The following is a 20,069-nucleotide window of genomic DNA, read 5'->3' on the forward strand; positions in this document are numbered from 1 at the left end:
CTGCACCACAGAGCAACACTGCAAAGTTCACTAAACATAGATGTTTATTTTTCATTTATTTCTTATATTGCAAACATTTGCACTGTTATCAGCATTTGCACTATTTTATATTATTTTTGACAATCTTTAAAGTCATTAATCAACACATTGTTATTGTTAAATAAATATCGTCAAATAATCGAGATCTCAGTGAAAATAATCGTGATGATCATTGTTGCCATAATCGAGCAGCTCTACCTCTTTTCAGTCAGTTTCACCTAGAAACTGCGAGCAGCTTGCCACAGTCAATACTTGACAACCGGTCAGGCAACACGTTTACTGGTGACCAGTGGTAACTATTTGCTGGCTAACTGGTCTCTAGGTCGATGTGACTGGTGGAGGATGTACACCTCTGCTGATGGGGAGACATTGTTGAGCGTTAGTAAAGGGCTCCTCCTCATAGCGTACAGTTAGCACAGAGTTACTTTACCCTACGGCAGGGGGAGGGTCTTAACCTCTGAACATTTAGTCACCAGCAGCCCATCTGGGGTGAGCAGCAGGTTGAGCTCAGCGTAACCAAATGTAACAGCTGACATGAGCCTGAGATTGATGAGGTTAATAAACAAGCTGGAACGTTCCAGATGTGACACACTGAACTACAGACGCTGATTTTAAACTGTTTGTTCATGTTTATGAGCTGTTTGTTAGTAACCGTGCCAACAGCACTAAAATCAGACGCTCCACAGCTTCCCAGGGAACAGTTGCTGGGTTGAATGCCGCCGATGTGCCCGTGAGCTCTGTGCTGCTCTTTGTTCGCTCCAACAACAGCCTGCTTGTTGCTGCAGCTTCCAGCTCCTGATCACATGAGAGCTGCTAATGATCTTATAGTACAATCGCAGCGTCGCTGTGACGTTTTTATACATGTGTCCACTCAGTTTGTGGACACACACACACGGTTTCACACGTTGTGTTTGTGTGTGAGGCCTGATTACAGCATGATTGGGTCTGAGCGGATGATGCACTGATGCTGATTCAGCAGGTGAGGCTCACAGGGTGGAGATGGAGGCCGGAGCGTGGGCGGAGCCTGCAGCAGCGTCTTTAAACGTTGGGCCTGTCAGTTATTTTTAGGTCACACACTCAGCACGGCAGATGCACACACCAGCGCCACCTGCTGGCAACATACAGAGGGACGCTGCTCTGCACCACATCAGGCTGTAAGCAGGTCGCACACACCAACAAGCAGCTGTGAGAGGACCGGCGTGCTTTCAACAACATGTGAGTCCATCTGAAGTCTGCTCTTGTACTTGATGCCTTTTCTGTGTGTGTCTGCAGGCTGATTGGATCATCACTGTGTGCTGCGCTCCAGCTGGACTGAGCTGTTAGCAGACCAAAGGTAATTGGCCTTAAAGCACGTGAGCCCTTTGAATCGCACGGACACGTGTGTGTGTGACTTGTTTGAATGGGTTCACTTCACACAGCTGTGTGTCAGTTCTGAGTGCTGGTGTTAGGGCTGTGCGATATGACCAAACTGTCATCTCCCGATATAAGACATCTATCGTCCGATAACGATATAAATCACAAACATGTAACATTTTCTGTAAATTCTGTGAATCTCTGGCAGCTCGACTTGTGTGAAGTGTTTCCAGCTGTGCGTCATGTAGCTGGAGTCGAGTGTTTTAACGATGCATGAAACGATACATTTTTAGACATAAGTTGTAACGGCGCCGTTTTCTTTGTGAGTATTTATTACACGGCGTGCTGCGGGGAAAAGCCTGTTCTAACGTTTGACTCTAAGGTTTATTTTTTAGCACCTGGCGTCTTTTTTACTTCTCATCCGTAAATAATCTGCTCTTTCACGTGATTCAGTTTATTTTGAAAAGTCTCAACAGGATCTTGAGCTTTATTGTGAAAGGTTTGTGGTACATAAACAAGCGGACACGCGAAGGTGTTACCGTCGTTGTTGCTAACGACAACGCATAAAAACAGGCGCTTGTCCGTCTGTAGTGTGGTTATATTAAATATAAGAGAAAGAGAGAACTTTAATAAATTAATAATAACTACAGTGACATCAAAACATGAAAAATATTGTCGTAAACAGTTTAATTTGTGACACCACGAAACAAACGATAGCGTAAAATGAAACAATAGACGTTTTTATATCGTCATCTGATATATATGTTATATCGAACAGCCCTAGCTGGTGGTATAAATCTGTGGGCTCCTTCCTCGAGCATGAGCCACGTGTGTGTGAGTCACATACACGAGTGAAGTTAGATCAATAGTGTTTATTTAAGTTCTTTTTAATATAGATTTGCACTAGCGTATGTAAAGTATAAATCCCAGTGCACTGGGAGTAAATGCATCTGTGCGCTCTGTGAGAACAGATGAGACCACACCGGTGCCCATGTGATGTTTACAAACATCAGCTGTGACTGATCACATGATCACGCGTTAGCAAAGCTCTACATGTCATCTTCTACATGCACCGTTCATATGCACGCAGGAGTTTTACAGTCACTCCATAACTAATACAAATCTTTCAAAGTCAGGGTCAGGAGTCAAGTTGTTAGGAAATCTTGTGACTGCTGTAACTAAAGGTGTGTTTTTAAATTCTCCTCAAAGGTAGAGTAGCAGAGATGTGGGAACAGCACCCAACACAACATTAACTGTATAATATTCAGCTGGAAGCAGGTTCATCAGACCACAGGTGAAGACCCTACAGCATCCTGAATATAACAAGTGTAACTATAAAGGTCACCGTGTCTGACATACAAACGTCTCTCCACGTGCGGTCGGTGAAAGCATGCAAGAGTAAAAGTTTCTTCATGTTTTCGTCCTGTTGTGAGTTCTTTAAGCCAAAAACAATCAACTACAATGAACACAGCTTTGTGTCTGCAGGGTCGGGTTGTTGTAGCGTCACTGCGCTGTATTCACCTCAGCCTGCTTGTGTCGTACAGTAGAATCAACTTCCTGTTTGTTTCTATGGGAGCAAAAATAGATCTCATTTGTTCTTTGTGTGTGTGTGTGTGTGTGTGTGTGTGCAGTATCATGCTACATGGCTGCAGCCCTGTTGGGATCTGCTGGGTCTTGAGGTTCGGATAGACACTCACCATCCACCACACACATGCACACACGTGTTTGCTTGTCTCTGTTTCTGTGACAGGTTTGTCCTCCACGCCTGCAGACACAGTAACCTGTACTATAGTCAGTGGCTGTGATGAGCAGTGTGAGCCAGCAGTACAGCAGCACTCGCTCTCTCTCCACCTCCCACTCTCCCCTCCTTCAGAAACAGAAGCAGGTGTCGATACGAAGCAGGGAAACAGAAAGGAAATGATGTAATGCCTGCTGTGGTCTCGGGGGAAGTGATATCATTGTGCTGGATCAGCAGGCGGCCCCCCCACTCGTCCTCCGCTTCCTCTGCCTCCCACCGTTCGTCTTCCTGTGTGACATGAGCGAAACTGTATTCACGTGAAATCTGCTGATGTAATCTGCTGCTGCTAAGAGAATCAAACAATGTGTGTTATGTTGTTAGTGACCTTTTTACAAAGCACAGGAAGTACAGGATGGCCTTTTTGGTCTTTTTCCTGCATCCTGTTCGAGCTGGTGATGATGTAACAAAGATGGCTGAATGAGGGGAATGACATCGCTGTTGGACGGATGGCCTTTCCTGCTGAAACTGAGATAAAAAAGTAATTTCATTGCTACAAATACACCCTGATCAAAGCTGCTCACACCAGCTTCTTTTATTGTTTCTAACATTTGTAGCTCAGTTTGTATTTATTCAGCTCAGAGTCTGGTTGAGACGAGAGACCAAGAGGCGAGCAGAGGTTAAAGTAGGAAACTGGGTGCACTGGTGTAGAGGCAAGGCTAAGGTTGCAGCTGGAGACACAGATTCTCTTCTGGGGTTGTGTCAGAAACCGCTCGGCCTCATGCAGATAGCAGCTGGTGTCGTCTGCATAGCAACAAAAACCACTTATCTGATATTAGCTGGATCGATGGAAAAACAGCGTCTGTGGGTGGACGTGGCCATCAACGATATCCCCACACCAGCAGGTGGACGGGATGAATCCATGCTGGTCTTACTGGACAAACGGCAGAAATTCAGACCATCCCACCAGGAAACATTTTCAATCTTTGTCCAGTTTTGGTGAGTCTTTGGTTGGCCAGAGCGTGGCGTTGACGTGCTGCGCGTTCAGACAGGCTCTTCTTCTTTGGTCGTAGTGAGTGTTAAAGCTACTTCCTGTTAGCTCAGACCTGCCTACCAAGTCTCCTCTGTGGTGCTGATGAGGGACCTGCTGTTCACTGTAGCACTCACAGGTGCTCGAGTGGGAAATCTCAGACCATCGACACCAACAACGATGTTTGTTGATTAGATATTTGTTTACATGTTGTCATGGTAGAGTTTTAAAATGACCTCCGAGCTGTGAGGGAGCTTTTGAAAGGAGAGCGAGGCGAGTAATCATCATTCATGTCGCCTCACCGCTGCTCGAGTGAACTAATGACTCTGAGTGTGCTTCCTGTGCTGTTAGCTGCAGACGACTCATCATCACAACGATGCACATAGAACCAAAGTAAACAGAAAGCATCTTCCCCACACTCGGGGATAAAGATCACACCCATCAAACTGGAAGCTCTGGTATGGGGGGAACTATTTAAGCCACCGTAGCCCAGGGGCTCTCTAACGGTTAGGGGCCAGGGACCCCTCACTGGGATAAAGGCTTCCCCAGGACCACCCGCCCCGCTGATAAAACGCTTCAGTCATCGTCCTGATAGAAGCCAAACTCGAGGAAACTGTTTCTAATTTAGCTGGTTTGGTTTTTGCATTGCTTGATTAAAATATTTGTCCAGAGTCCTGATTGGCTCAACCCTGGATGATGCACAATCTATGACTCGCGGACTGCTGGAGGTCCGGGGACCGCCGGAGGTCCGGGGACCGCTGCAGGTCCGGGGACCGCTGCAGGTCCGGGGACGGCGGTTTCAGATGTGCGTCTTCTCCTGACCGACCTGCTCTGACTGAAACATCTCAAGAAAAAGTCAACTGTGCTTGTAAGTGTGGTGATCAGACAGCGCTGTGCGTTTGCAGCTGTTGGAGCCTTTTAGTGTGAGTGCACCATCAGCACCACAGAGGAACGAGTCCCACCCGGATTTACTCGCTGCTGCTTTTCTCTGATTTATAGCTTCGCTTCACAAAAACCCAACAAACCCAACAAGCAGGCCTAAAAATACCGTGTGTGTGTGTGTGTGTGTGTGTGTGTGTGTTTGATGTCCTGATATAGAGCCGTGGGAACGAGCCACATTGAGCTGTGGGGTCTGTAAAGGCTTTTCTGTTGCGCTACCACAGTTGGAACCAGTACAGATGCAGCATTTTGCTCGAGGGCACTAAGACAGCAGATGTTGGTGAAGTCATGACTGGAACCTTCATCCCCTCTGTCTCCTCTTCCCTCCTTTTGAACTTGTCTCATCTCGTCGCTCTCTTGATTTCATTTCTTTTCCTCCTTTTTTCACTTTCAGTTTCCACGGATTTTATGTCTTTTGTCATTTCCCTGTTTACTCACCTCCTCTTCACTCATTTCTAGGGATGGGTATCGTTTAGGTTTTGTCCTATACCAGTACCAAACCGGTACTTTTGAAACGGTGCCGGTGCTTAAACGGTGCTCAAACCGGTGCTTAAAGAATGGAGAACACAAAATTGGTCCAAAAACCTCTCATGTTCAGCTGTTTTTTGGAAAAAGATAACAATGTTAGCCTTTTCTGCAGCTATGGGGCATATATGGTATCACTCTTGGCTGGAAGCAGCTTAAACAATGGAAAAAACACAAACTTTGTCCAAAAACCTCTCATGTTTAACTGTTTTCCACTTTTTCTTTGGTCATTTTAGCCTTTTTGTCCAGGGTGAAGGGAGTATCTGCCATCAAACAAGAAGACAGCCGCATGTAGCTATGATGATGTTTGCTAGTTCACCTTACATGCATTAATGTAATAACGTGGTTAGCCTACTCAACGTAAATTACACACGAACAACATTAAGCTACTCACGCAGAGAAGAACGGCTGCTGCTGCATCATCATCCTCATCATTTCTGCTACACTGGCAGGGCTAGGGGCCAGGACTCTCCTCTTCGGGTTTTTGGGGGATGTTGCTAACTCCGGGTCGATAACAGGCACCACACCCGCAGTAGATGTGCTCGGTGTGAGGTCTCACAGCAAGCTATCAAATACGGCGCATTTCTCGGCTTTTAAAAAAAACGCTATGCGTCACCAGGTGTTTCATCAGATTTGAGGTGTTACCTCCTTTGACAGCATCACAGTATCAGCTTAAAGCACTTGTTGCAGCTGCTGAGTTTGCATCTTTTGCTGTGAAGTACAGCCAGACTTTGACCGCTTCGCCTTGGGCGTTTTTAATCTGTAGCTCTGCTCTAAAAGAACGTACGTACCTGGACCCGCCTACTATCCTCGGAAACGTAAAATGATTGGCTAGAATCTAAAGTGTATCACAGCTCAGGGAAATAAAGCACCAAAATGTGCGCTGCTTTTTGGTCTGGTTACTACCGTTTATGTCAGCACCGGTACCCATCCCTATTAACTCATTTCCTTGTCTCCTTCCTCCTTGCCTCATTTCCACTTATCTCTTCTCACTTTGTGTCGTTCTCCACTTGTTCCCTTTCTCTCTGCCTCTATCCTTCTGGTGTCCTCACCTCCCTCCTCCTTTCCTTCCCTCTCTTTAGTCCTAGTGTGCTTATGAGTTGTTAAGAGCACTCAGACTCTGCATTGTTGCTGCATGGTGTGATTCAATCACAGAAAACTGGAGGGCAAGCAGACGTCCAGAAGGCCGCCCTGGTGCGTCCTAGATGGGCCTTTGTGTCCTCAGCCTGAACACTGGCTCTACAGTTTCAGGTCTATGTTAGCGTTAGCAAGTCCTCTTTCTGCTCTTGTCTGTTATTTAACGCTGTGGGGGAGAGGTTTAGCCCCTCCCGTCTGTAATGATTTGTAGTGTTTGCCAGCTGGTTACAGGAAGTGGCGTCGTTGGAGCTGGAAACAAGATAAAAGCTCTCAGAGGTCGTTGTGCTGTCTGTGCTCATCTCACAGCATCTTTGGTCTAAAAAATGTCCGTTTTATTGCGTCCAAAGACGTGCAGTAGAGCGCTGAACGCCAACCCAACATGGCTGACCTCAGCTCGCTAATATGCTGAATGATCCGATGCAGCTTTCTGCTTTCTGTCTTCATTGGCTGTAGCTCAGGTGGTAGAGCAGGTCAGCTACTGATCGGAAGGTTGGTGGTTCGATTCCTGGCTTCCCCTAGTCTGCATGCCAAATATCCTTGGGCAAGATGCTAACCCCAAATTACTCTCCGATGCATCCATCAGAGTGTGAATGTTAGCTATAAAGCACTTAGAAAGATCTGCTTGTGTGAATGGGTGAATGCACGAGTTGTGTAAAGCACTTTATAAGAACCATTTACCATCTTCATGAAGACACTTTGTTGGTCTGCGTTGTGCTGAGAGCCAGAACGTTGATACAGACTAGTGGACTCTAGCTAGCATTAGCTTTGAAATAGCAACTCTCCGTGAGTACAGTTATAATAAGAACGGGCACAGTTCCTCCCAGGTCGTTAGAGACGACCCAGGGTGAGCAGCGTTCTCAGCACCAATTCAATTCAATGTTATTTATATAGCGCCAAATCACAACAAAAGTCGCCTCAAGGCGCTTCATAGATACAGAGAAAAACCCAACAATCATATGACCCCCTATGAGCAGCACTTTGGTGACAGTGGGAAGGAAAAACTCCCTTTTAACAGGAAGAAACCTCCAGTAGAACCAGGCTCAGGGAGGGGCGGGGCCATCTGCTGTGATTGGTTGGGGTGAGAGAAGGAAGACAGTGCTTAGACACCTACGTGCTGAGCTGTGCATGCATCATGCATCATGCAACAGCGCAACGTTCACACTGTAGCGACATCCTGCTCGTGTCACTCTGTCGTCTCTACAGGATATGGAGAAACACTGTCTCACTCCCTCTGAGTAACCTGTGACAGACAAGTGGGAGAGGAGGGGGGAGCGAGGGAGGAGGGGGACAATAAACGAGGGAGAGAAATGAAGAAGGGAGGTAGGAAGCATGGGGGATGATTGCATGGTTTCATTGTGACACACAGGAGGAGTGTGGCTACAGCAGAGTAATTACTGTTTACTTTGGACACACACACACACACACACACACTTACAGCCCATCACAGTGAGTTGCTGTCTCAGCTGTTTGACTCCACCTGAAGGTGCATCTGACAGCATGCTGGAGGGTGGAGGGTGGAGCGAGTACAGCTGAGCTGGACGCTGACATGTAGCCGTGCAGTCAAACCTCCTTCATGATGTGATGACAGATAAAAAAGGCACCAGCTGTTTGCTCTTTTAAACCAGTCCCAGTCTCCTACTGTACTGGTGCGCAGCAGGACACTGGTGATGTGTTTTGATTTGATTTGTCACTGTGGATCTGCTGACTCACTGCTAACAACTGGTCAGAAGCAAGAACCGAAGCAACGATAAACGAACTGAAAACAAGCAAGATAAACCCAGGCTACGGCTGCAAGCCCCTGTGAGACCCCACAGCCTCACCTGACATCATGTCACACGTCAGAGAATAATGATCAGTGTCTCAGCATAAAGAGTCATCGGATCGAGAAATGTCAGCACATTTCTGGAGTGAGAAACTTGTTTGCCACCGAAATACTGGAGGGGAAAATATCAGGATTTTATTTGTTCCTCTCAGCCGACACAGGAAAAGAGCCACAGAGTGATGAAGACAAAAGCATGAGCAGGAACGACACCGTCGGCCTGTGTGGGTGACACAGATTCACCAGTGGACTCATATATGTATTTACTCAGTGGTTTCCTTCTGCTTTTTACAAACGGTGCTGCCAGAACGAGCCGTAGTGGGCGACCAGTAGCCTGACCCAGCTCAGCCTGCTGCTCCTTTGAAGCTAAGCTAACAGGTCATTAAGCTAACATGCTCGTCTGATCCCAGAATGAATTCGGAGACTCTCAGGAAAGAGGCAGATACAGATATCTGATGATTCATTCTTAAAACTATCCTGACACACTTTCAATGTACAGCAACAGCGTTGTGTGACAGTGTGGTCTCATGTCGTCTTCCTCCATTTAAACATGCGGTGCAGTGACCAGAAGTCAGAGCATCAGACGAGCTGAGTCAGAGCTGATGAGGAGACGCTCGAACCTTTGGCTGCAGGGAAACAGCAGATTGTTGTAGAAGAGTGCAGCTGTGAGAGCAGCGCTGCTCTGGTCCCTCAGCAGCCCCCAAACCACACACACACACACACACACACACACACGTCTAAATGACAGACCTTGCTAACCACAGGGATCTAATTGTAGCAGCGCTCCTCGTGTGTGTGTGTTGGTTGGCTATGTATCTCCATAAAGGGGGCAGAGTGGTGACAAGTAAGCAGCGCTCCAGGAATAGCATCCTGTGCCCTGGGCAGCACTGTGGGCTTGTCTGGGTGGAGAGTGGAGGAGCTGCTTGTAGGATAAATCCACATTTTTGTCAGAAATAATCTTTACCAAAAGACAGTTTTTTCACTACTGGAACAGAGAAGAATGGTGTGTAATATCAACTATGATGATTTGCTTTCATCTACCTTCAGTGTGACGTTAGAAACGGCAGAGTCGAGATCACTGCAGTCAAAATACGACTATTTTCCTTCGCGTTGATATTCAATCTACAACAGTCGTCTCAAGGCGCTTTATGTTTGCGTGTGTTGATCTTCTGCCCTCTGCTATGAGCTGGTCTTAGAAGTGTGATGTGATGCATGCATGCATAGAAAGCCAGAGGTGGGGGAACAGCTGCACAGCAGTTAGGCTGGCAGTGGGTTGCAAAGCAGCTTGTAGATGCAGTTTGAAGTTTCTCTTGCTGAAATATTCACGAGCTTCCCTGAATAAAATGTTGTCTGAGCACGTGCTGCTCTAAAATCTACTGATGGCGCCTTTGCAGATGCACCAGCTGCCAACTCCATAGGCACTAATGCACCCCCCCCCCCCCCCCCCCCCCCCGTACTATCAGACCCCAGGCTGATGACAATCCCAACGGTCCCGCTCCTCTTTAGTCCGGAGGACACGGCATTCATGTTATTTTCTGAAAAGAATTTTAAATTTTGATCTGTCTGACCTCAGAGCAGTTTCCTGCTTTTCTTTGGTCCACCTTAAACGAGCATTGGCCCTGATGAAAGGATCTGGATCAGGTTCTTCTTTGTATGACATTTGACCTGCACTCGTGGACGGCACGATGACCTGTGTTCACAGATGCAATGATTCGATGATTGAATCATGTTTTTAATGCAGTGCTGCCACAAGGACCAAAGATCATCGACATCCAATATGGAGTTTAGGCCTCGTCGCTTCCACACAAAGATTTTTTCAGATTTGCCGCACTGAGCAGTCGTGCTGCTGACGTGTGACCAGTTACAGTTACATACAAAATGGTAAATGGCCTGTATTTGTAAAGCGCTTTACACACACATCCACACACTGGTGATGGCAGCTACATTGTAGCCACAGCCACCCTGGGGCGCACTGACAGAGGCGAGGCTGCCGGACACTGGCGCCACCGGGCCCTCTGACCACCACCAGTAGGCAACAGGTGAAGTGTCTTGCCCAAGGACACAACGACCGAGACTGTCCGAGCCGGGACTCGAACCGGCAACCTTCCGATTACAAGGTGAACTCCCAACTCTTGAGCCACGATCGAGAAAAACGTTCCTCCAGCTGATTTCAGCACCACTTACTTTCCGCCCTTATGCTTCACTCCAAACTTTTTTTGAGCCAACTTCAAAATCATCATATTTTCAATGAAATAATAAAACGTCAGTTTGAACATTTCCTGTTGTTTTATGAGATAAATGTGGGTTTCTGAGAGCTGCACATCATTTCTTTCTGTCTCCATTGGGTTGATATCACATCATGTAGCCAGACAGTCTTTGACGTTAGCGGGTCCACCATGAGACGCACCGCTAGATTAGCTGTATTCATGGTCTGAGGGCTTTCCCATATTCTATATATGCTGTGTTGATATGGGTGTCAGTGCAAATAAAACAAGCTAAGATTATTTGAATGTGTCACCTTTCTACTATTGTTACTGTGTTTTTACGCTAGCTAGCTTCTGACTATTAGCTTCTGACATAAATGCTCATGTGATACTTGTGTAACTCTGGCGAATAAAAGCAATTATTACTCTTCAAAGCGATTCATTCAGCTAAACTGTTGTCAGCAGTGTTTTTATTTACCAAAGACATTAGCTTGTAGCTGGAATTAGCCTGTTGACTAAATGGATGTTTGGTTGCAGTTCATGGTTTTACTGCTATGAACCGTTGGAGCATTGGTTTCATTACAATAAGATGTGTTTGCTGCTGGTTGTCAGTAAAGTATGTAACAGCTGCTGCGTCTCTGATCTGTTTCTCAGTATATTTAAATAACTCTGATGTTAATCAAAGCAGCGCTCCCTCGCTCTCTGTCTGGGTACACAGTTAATCTCTCTTAACCTTTCCCCTCTATTTTCATTTCTGGCTTCTCTTTAGCTTTGTGGAAACAAACCGCTCCAACTCTTCCTGTGAATCAGACTCAAAGGGGTCGAGAAATTAAAAAGTTCTCTTTATGTGATTTATAGAAAATGTTGTTTTTGACCACAATGTCAAAAATATCAGGATGGGCACAGATGAGACTGAAGGTCAAAGGACCAAACAGCGTAACAGCTGATTGCACTGAATTTGCAGCTTTCACACAACAAGCTTCAGACAGGGTTTAATACGGGTGTAGTGCACACTATTGACCACCAGATGGAGCACAGAGATCACAGGTTTTCCTGAAGGTGCAGCATTAGTGAGCGTGACTCTTCTTACCCTCAGATGGATCAGTTGTCAGATGAGGAGGTGGAGGTCAGAGAGGAGGAGGAGGAGGAAGAGGAGGACAGTGACAAGGAGGACCAGGACCTGGATAAGATGTTCGGTGCCTGGCTGGGAGAGCTGGACAAACTGACGCAGGTACACAGAGCATGAAACAGTCCACGCTTATCTGTGTTAGAAATGCAGCTGCATGTAAACGCTCTTTCTGCTTCGCCTGCCAACCCAGAGCCTGGACGACGGTCGCTCAGAGCGGCCGCCTCAGGAGAAGCCTCCGCTCAGACAGGAGACCAACATAGCCAACTTCTCCTACAGGTTCTCCATGTACAACATCAACGGTCAGACATTTTTATCCTTCTTCTCAGTTGTAGTCTCCCTGTTTTGCCTGCTTCCTCCTCTCTGTTCCTGCCTCACATCCTTCTGTCTCTGCAGAGGCCTTGAATCAGAGGGAGAACGTGGACCTTGACGCTCTCATGGCCGACCTCTGCTCCATCGAGCAGGAACTCAGCACCGTCAACGCCAAACCGAACAGCTCTGGTAGCATGGCCCGTCTGGGCATAACCGACACCAAGGTACGCACGATCATCCCTCTGGTCGCTGGCTGTACGATTACCGACTGTGCCTCGCTAACACTTTCTTTTTCCTCGTCTCTCCAGGTTCGCCAGAAGCCCCCAGCTGGGCGCAGCAGCAGGCAGCAGCCAGCAGGGGGCAGCGGCGGTGCTGCCGGCAGCGGTAGTAACAGCGTTAGCGGTGGGGGTGGCAGCAGCGGGGCGAGCAGCAGCAGCAGCAGCACCAGGGCGTCACCGGCCGGCACCATCAGAGCTCCCGCTGGGCAGCACGGGCGACCGGCCCTGGCTTCTAACTTCAGCCTGGATGACATCACAGCCCAGCTGGAGAAGGTGACAGTCGGGACTCAACTTAACCCTAACTTCCAGATGCTTCCTAGTTAGTTTTGTGCAGATGTTAGGCCTGAACATGTGACACAGCCCTGATATTAGTGGGTAAAACCTTCAAGCACCACCTGCACCACCTGTCACTGATGACACATCCACAGCACCACCGGCGCGCTCCCTTCCTGCAGACGTACTCGGCCTGTCCTTTATCTCATGTCTTCTGTTTGCGTCTCCTTCAGGCGTCGCTCAGTATGGACGAAGCTGCTCGTCAGAGCTCCTCCCACTCTCTCAGCTCCGCCTCCTCCTTCGCATCCTCAGCCACGATGCGAAGGCCCGGATCCTCGCAGAGGCAGCATCGCCGCACAGGGTCGGTCGGCACGGTCGGCGAACATGAGGTATGAGCAGAGCTCGTGCTTCATCACAACAACAAGCAGCTTGTTAGTAGTTAAACAGCAAACTGCTGTCTGAGCATCATCTCAGCGTTTTATTATCTCTGCTCGTCCAGCGTTTGTGTCCAGTCTGAAGATGACAGCGCCTCTCTCCTTCTTATTTCTCCTGCTTTGCCACTTTAGGCGCGTTCGATTGTCCACTCGTCACGCTCCTCCGTCACCTCAGCATCCGGAGTTTCCGTTAACTCGGCTTCTTCCATGGACTCGCTGGACAGCGTTCTGTGCGCTGACTCGGACGGCCAGCAGGTGGCGCCCCCGGCAGAAGGAGCCGGTCGAGGTCATCCCAACACAGAGGTACACGGCTCTCTGTACTGTGCTGCTTTAGCTGAACGTAACTGTAGATAATGTGATGACGAGTAAACTCACAAACAAGGAGGTCATCTGGTTGGTTAGAGGTTAAAAGTTCAGATATTCACTGCCTGGCGTTACACCGCCTTTGTTACAACGAGCCGATTAATCACACAGTGACTGCATTTACACGACACAAGTAAAGAACATGTGGAGCTCAGGAAGTCCAAACATAGATGCACACATTTAGTTTTCTCCTGCAGTTTAGGTTGAGGGTGAAAATCCGCTGATAAAGAAACATCTGCATGATGTTATTAATGGATGCATCATTCCAGTGCTGCAGCTGGAGACGAGTGTAAAACGTGTACACTGCAGTTTCCAACAGCATGGACGTTTCCATAGACTGTATGTAAAAGATGGACATCATTACAATGACACCAATAGCCTTAAACAGTCCAGCAGGAGGCAACATAAACACAGTTGTCCTTACTTCCTGTGTGACTACTGCAGTAGTCACAGTACTATATACAGTACTGTAGCAGTACTGTATATAGTACTGCTATAGTACTGCTATAGTACTATATACAGTATTGTATATAGTACTATATACAGTATTGTATATAGTACTATATACAGTATTGTATATAGTACTATATACAGTACTGTATATAGTACTATATACAGTACTGTAGCAGTACTGTATATAGTACTGCTATAGTACTGCTATAGTACTATATACAGTATTGTATATAGTACTATATACAGTACTGTATATACAGTACTATAGCAGTACTGTAGCTGTCAGTCTGATTCTTCCCTCCCTCCATCAGTGTTTCATGTTCTCCTTAAAGACAAAGGAAGCTGAAGCCCTGAGAGCCACACAGTGTGGAAGTGTACACTATACGGCAGTGTAGGTGAACCCCCACCAATACTAACAACCGGCCCAATCCCAACATACACATATACAAGTGAATAATCAATTTCAAGTTCAAAATTATCGTTGGCAGCTGCCGATGGTTCAGGTAGGACATGAGGCTGTGGTTCATGCTGCCTGACAAAGTTTAACGACAGAGATCGTGCTCTCATATTGCTGTTCTGTAATATTCTGTAATGAACACATATTCTGTGTGGTTTCTGGGATGTTTAGGACTCATATTGCACTGCTGGAAATAGTTTATTTTGATGCATATGCTGCTTTTTTGCAAATTTGCATTATAATATTTATCTTCGTTTTTCCTGCAGTGTATAAAAATTGGTGTATTTCAAAAATAAAACTATGAAGACACTCAAAATAAATTTCCTGTGGTGGGAAACTATTTTGTGCAACTTTTTTGTATTTACAGTTTTGAGGGATAAGCCTCTTAAATTTCTCTAACTAGAAATATATGTTAAAAAAACAAAAACGATTTTCAATTTCTTGTAGTTTATTGCACTTTTTTGCAATTTATGTAATTACTATGCACTTAATGCAGATATATTATTAAAATCTGGGCTATAATGGTTGTATTGATGTATAGCAACTTGAAATGCTCCCAAAAATGGCTCCACAGCATGTAAACATATAATATAAGCTCTGGTGGACTTGGTTCTATGGTAGGTCTTAAAGGGTTAACCCCCAACGACCAACTGTAGCCATCTTTTCCCATGAGACTCAGAGTGTTTGGGACCAACGATGCAACGTCACACTGTTTCCTCTCCAACAACCTTGTCGGCTGTTTGTTACTGGTGTGGTTCTTCTTCTTCCTTGCTGAGGAAGTGGAACCTCAAACCTTGTTTAACAAAAACCAATGAGCTCCACTCAAACAAACCCTGTTACTGTGAGGAAACGGGGTCACTGCTCCAGTTTGTCTGAGAGAGCAGAGAAGAAACAATATTAGAATAATGGAAGAAGCAAGAGTGAGTCAGCGTGTGAGACATGTTAGCAACACAAAACATGCAAATACTGAGAGGGCTGAGGAAGAAAGACTCACAGAGGAGGAAGAGGAGAAGTGCTGTGTTTGCTGGAGCATTTCTCCCACGAGCTCATTAGAAAGTTTGACTCGTGCAGTCTGAATCACTGAGGCTCTCACTCTGACCGCGGGCAGCAAAAATAACCTCGTCTCAGTAAATTGAACTTTCTAGTTATGGACGCACAAAGGTTTAGTCAGACATGAGCTCTGAGTCAGTGGGAGCCTGATTGTGGTTCAGTTTTCTCTGTCAGCACACAGCAGAGATATGTTGATGTTGGATGTTTGAAAGTCCGATCGTAGAAACACAGTTACGTCAGTATCAGTGACATCATCAGCTTTGATAGGAAACTGTGATTGAAGCAGGAATCGAACTTAAGCATGAATATAAGGACTGTTTCAATACTTGGATGAAATCCTTCAGTCGTTGCCATGAAAACAGTCACATGTTGTGCTTCATCATGCTAACAGCAGCTTTAAATGTTAGCGTGTTTCAGTACAGAAGATTTATATGTGGTGAAATTAAAAACATCATTTTAACTGCATGACGTCACGTTACTTTAGATAAAAAATCAACTGTCAGCATTTACATGCTAGCAAGTCTGTAGTGTAACGCATGGAGACGTTAACAGTGTTGTAACTGGTGTGTATGACAATCAGACACCTTTGGCTTCACCACGCACTACGTTATGATTATTTTTAGTCTATTATTGTCTTGTAAAGACATTGAGCTGCTCTAAAGGGCACCAACACTGTCAGCTGCCCATTCAGAATATTTAGTATCCCAGTCGTGTTTCCAGCCTCGCCTTCCTACATGTGACACGCCTGATCTGGTTGTTTTTTGGTTGCAGCTCTTTTATCACACACACTGTGCACGGGTCAGTTATGTGTGTCTGACCTAAATATTATTTTTAATCTGCGGCTGTCACGACAGACCTAATGCTTTCTATAAAATAGTTTCTAGAGATTGAAGCAAATGTGCAGTGATCAGATTATTAGAGATGAGAAGAGAGAGGATGGTTCGGCATCAGATTTTAACATCAGCCCCAAAGAGCAGGTCAGATGAAAGAAGCCGTGTCATTGTTTAAAGTGCCTCATGTGTGTTTGGTCAGAGTTCACTGTAGAGACACACTCAGTGATGCCACATGTCTGCAGTTTCTTTCTTTGCTTTGCCTTTAACTTCGAGTAAACTGTACATTTAGTGAATCAGTTGTAAACACTGTGTTTTACCGTAGAGCTGCTGAGACTCACTGTACTCGTTTCTGTTTACATGATTTAGCCTTGATGTCATGTTTCCCACATTATTACCCAAACTGCAAACTAAACAGTTCGTCCTTGAATCCATTCAGCATGTTTGGCACCATTTTCCTTTATGGAAAACTGCACAGGACCAGTCTCATTGTGCTCCTGTATTTACTGTGGTTTTTAGAGAATATTTGCATTTGCAGAGACGTATAAAACCTGAAAGTCTCCACTGTGACACCGACTGCCTGACACTAAGTGCTCTTTGCCATCACCGTCGTGGTCCTGTGAAACCACAGCGTCTCCGTGCAAGAATACCCTGCAAATGCTCCATGTTCAATAAGAGACAGACACGGTTTACAACATAATACAATATTATTTATATAGCACATTTAACAGCCCGAAGGCACAAAGTGCTTCACAGTAACATGCAGAGTCAACATAAGTCAATAACAGTACAAATCGGGCACAAGCACAGACAGGATAGAGGCACTAAGGGTAGCATATACAAAGAGAACAATAAAGGGCCCAATACAGACCCCTGGGGCACACCACAACAGAGGAAGAGTATCCTCCCACCACAGCAGAGAAGGATCTGTCTGTGAGGTAAGAATTAAACCAGTTAAGGGCAGAACGCTTGATGCCTCCTCAAGAGTATATTATGATCAACCAGGTCAAAGGCTGAACACAGATCCAATAAAACTAAAACGGCAGAGTCAGCAAATACAAGAAGATCATTATAAATAAGAGACACTCTGGTTTGTATTAGCTAGTGTTGGAGCCCATTCGTGGATGACTGCTTGTGTTGCCTCCTGCTGACTGTTTGAGAGAATGCAGGTTTAATGCTTTCAAATCCAGAAATGACGACACCGATCTTTTACAAAAACCAGCCCAAAGTCCTCAATTAACTGGTGTCTTTGCACTCCTGAGCTTTGTGGTCATGTGACTGTTTTGTAGTTTATTTTAAACCCTCAAACTTCACCCAGAGTCCAACATGATGACATGATTGTGTTAGTAGAGTCGGCTCCGTCTGGTCTCTGCAGACGACGTTTTTACAAACTGTTGAGCCGTATGAGTAAACTGAACTGAACTTGTGCAGGCATCCGTGGGCAGTGTGGGTTGTTTTTATGAAAACAAGTTTTTGCATATGACCGTCAAATGATGTGTGTCTTAATCTCTTGACATCTGCAGTAACTTTGTATTTGTGCTACATGCCACACATAAACAGGTTGCAGTCAGGCTTAACCTCACATGGGTCACTGGGATGTAACATCCTGCCATTAAGAGCTGATGAGCTTTAACGTGTTTGCTGTGTGTGCAGTTCTCCTTCACAGGTTTCTGTCTCTGACCTCTGAGCTTTCTGCTAAACTACCACGTTCAACCAATCAGCAGCAGATCGATTCACCGCCACTCTCTCTTTCTCTTTCAAGCACTCGTACTTGGACAGGGAAACCTCGCTGATTTTGAGAAACATAGCGGGAAAACCTTCTCACCTACTGACCAAGGTGACCCCCCACATACTTCTGCACACTGCCCCTCTGCCCTCATCCATCCTCTCCTCCAGCTTCTTCTACATAAGTCAAATAAACATGCATGTGCACGATAAAACAAGAGTTAACTCTGTTCAGCTCTCTGCCTTCCTTTTCTAACTGTGCTTGAACCTTGTTTTGCTTTGTGGATGCTGCCCGTTGCTGTGTGTGCGTCTCACTCAGCACCTGCTCACTTTGTGTTTACAGTGATGCAAAAGCTGGTTTGCCTTCAGTCGTACCTGCAGCCAAGTGCAGCGACGCTTTTGAATTAAGGTTTGCTTCATGTATGAGTGAAGGCAAATGCTGCTTCACTGCACGTGCACGACGTGTGGCATATTTTCACTGGTGTACCAAGTCTTTGAAGGTTAAGACCACACAGGAAACAGTTGGCATAAACTCAGTCTGTACCTGCTAATATGTCATTATTTCTGTGTGCATGTTGAGTTATGAAACCTCGCCTGGAGCACACCCACCTGTGGTTTTCTTTGTGCCCTGTTTGCCTGTAACTGTAAAATCTGATGTAGGATAACTTCTGATAAGGAGACCAAGCACAGGTAAGCAGGTGTGACAGCCAACTCTTCTGTGTCTACAAGCTCAAACCAGCTCAGCCGGTGCTGGACGCTGCATTCCAGTAAAAAAGACGAAATGTGTGTGATAATATTTCATATTGTGGCATAACTCGGGCTGAATGTGTGACCTGGACAGTTTAGGTTAGCTGCTCTGTTAGCAGAAACCACGGTCAGGCTGTCAGTAGGGTTGTGTTATTGACACCAAAGGCCAGGCTGTCTCTGTGCTAACGAGCGTTTTAACAGAGACTGGTATTGATAATGGGACCAGCTACCTGCTATATATGATAGTTACTGGGATCAGCATCGGCTGCTGGTGGAGATCAGGTGTTCCCGGTTTATTTTCAATATTTTTTTATTCTTTTTTAAACTCGTTTTTATTTTTTTCCAACATTTTCATGTGTTTTACTGTTTATTTTGAACCTTCACTAACTGCAGTGGGAGTTGTATTAACGCTGAGCGTGGACGTCCGTGGACTTGTAGCTGTCGGAGAATCTGTGGTTCTTAAGCTGCAGGTTTTATTTGTGTATTAGGAAGGCCAGCTTAAAAACCAAGCGAGTAAGAAGGCTTTATCCTGATTGGATCGGCAATGACATGATTTCATTGGAAGAAAAAGCAACTGTGGCACTTTGATTGGATGTTACGGGAATGTGCCAAATTTGCAGGCGTAATCTCCTTTGGAGGACGGAGACGGTGATTCCCGTCCTCGGAGCTTCAAACGTGGACACGTGCACACAGCGCAGCCAGCTGCCCGTGAGCTCTCGCTGGGAGATCTTGGCATCAGCCGTCTTTGTAATAGCAGCTCATCAAACAGCGTTTAAAGCTGGACTTTTACATAGTGCTGAATGATCAAATTATACTTTCTAATGATGCAGCATTTCATTGCAGAGTATTTGTACTGTTGCTTGTCTCTAAGAATTCAGTGAATATACTCGAACAAATACCAGTTTTCTCACACCGCTGTGGGTCAGACGTCTCGCTGCACTATTCCTGACTCTGACTCACACAACATGCTCGAGCTGTGTGTTTTCTTTTCATTTGTGTCCCAGATTAGAGGACGCATAACGGCCCCGACCATCCAGGCAGATTATGAGCTTCTGGGCCAGTCTAATTCCTGCAGCAGCGATTACACTGCGGGCGTAATTATCTGCAGTCATTAGACTGCGTGTGTGTGTGTGTGTGGATGCAGCAGGTCTGCATACTGTTTTTGTGTCAGTGTTACACTGCCTCAGTCCACCCACACTCTTGTTCACACACTGCTGGCCCAGTTGTGCGTTTCATCTGT

General features: G+C 45.9%; 1 protein-coding gene and 2 long non-coding RNA genes across 7 annotated transcripts in view; 2 read left to right on the forward strand and 1 right to left on the reverse strand.

Annotated features, from left to right (window-relative positions):
* raph1a (Ras association (RalGDS/AF-6) and pleckstrin homology domains 1a) overlaps nucleotides 1–20,069 on the forward strand; it is a 61,691-nt gene that overhangs the window by 26,590 nt on the left and 15,032 nt on the right. The window contains exons 2-9 of one of the 5 annotated variants that reach the window (XM_085136178.1): nucleotides 1,312–1,372; nucleotides 11,878–12,012; nucleotides 12,101–12,209; nucleotides 12,304–12,443; nucleotides 12,528–12,770; nucleotides 13,004–13,159; nucleotides 13,337–13,507; nucleotides 18,120–18,194. In XM_085136178.1, coding sequence (XP_084992304.1) covers nucleotides 11,878–12,012; nucleotides 12,101–12,209; nucleotides 12,304–12,443; nucleotides 12,528–12,770; nucleotides 13,004–13,159; nucleotides 13,337–13,507; nucleotides 18,120–18,194 — 1,029 coding nt within the window. In that variant the 5' untranslated portion in view covers nucleotides 1,312–1,372. The other 4 variants (XM_085136177.1, XM_085136176.1, XM_085136179.1 and 1 more) reach the window with 4 other exon arrangements.
* LOC146500010 (uncharacterized) lies at nucleotides 2,878–4,649 on the reverse strand. Its single transcript, XR_014869924.1, has 2 exons — nucleotides 4,272–4,649; nucleotides 2,878–4,233 (listed from the first exon to the last, which is right to left on the reverse strand). It is a non-coding gene; the product is annotated as an uncharacterized LOC146500010 (long non-coding RNA).
* On the forward strand, nucleotides 14,202–17,908 carry LOC146500011 (uncharacterized). The gene is made up of 2 exons (XR_014869923.1): nucleotides 14,202–16,923; nucleotides 17,104–17,908. It is a non-coding gene; the product is annotated as an uncharacterized LOC146500011 (long non-coding RNA).

Source organism: Neolamprologus multifasciatus, chromosome 16 (genome assembly GCF_963576455.1).
Source record: "Neolamprologus multifasciatus chromosome 16, fNeoMul1.2, whole genome shotgun sequence".
Classification (NCBI taxonomy): domain Eukaryota; kingdom Metazoa; phylum Chordata; class Actinopteri; order Cichliformes; family Cichlidae; genus Neolamprologus; species Neolamprologus multifasciatus.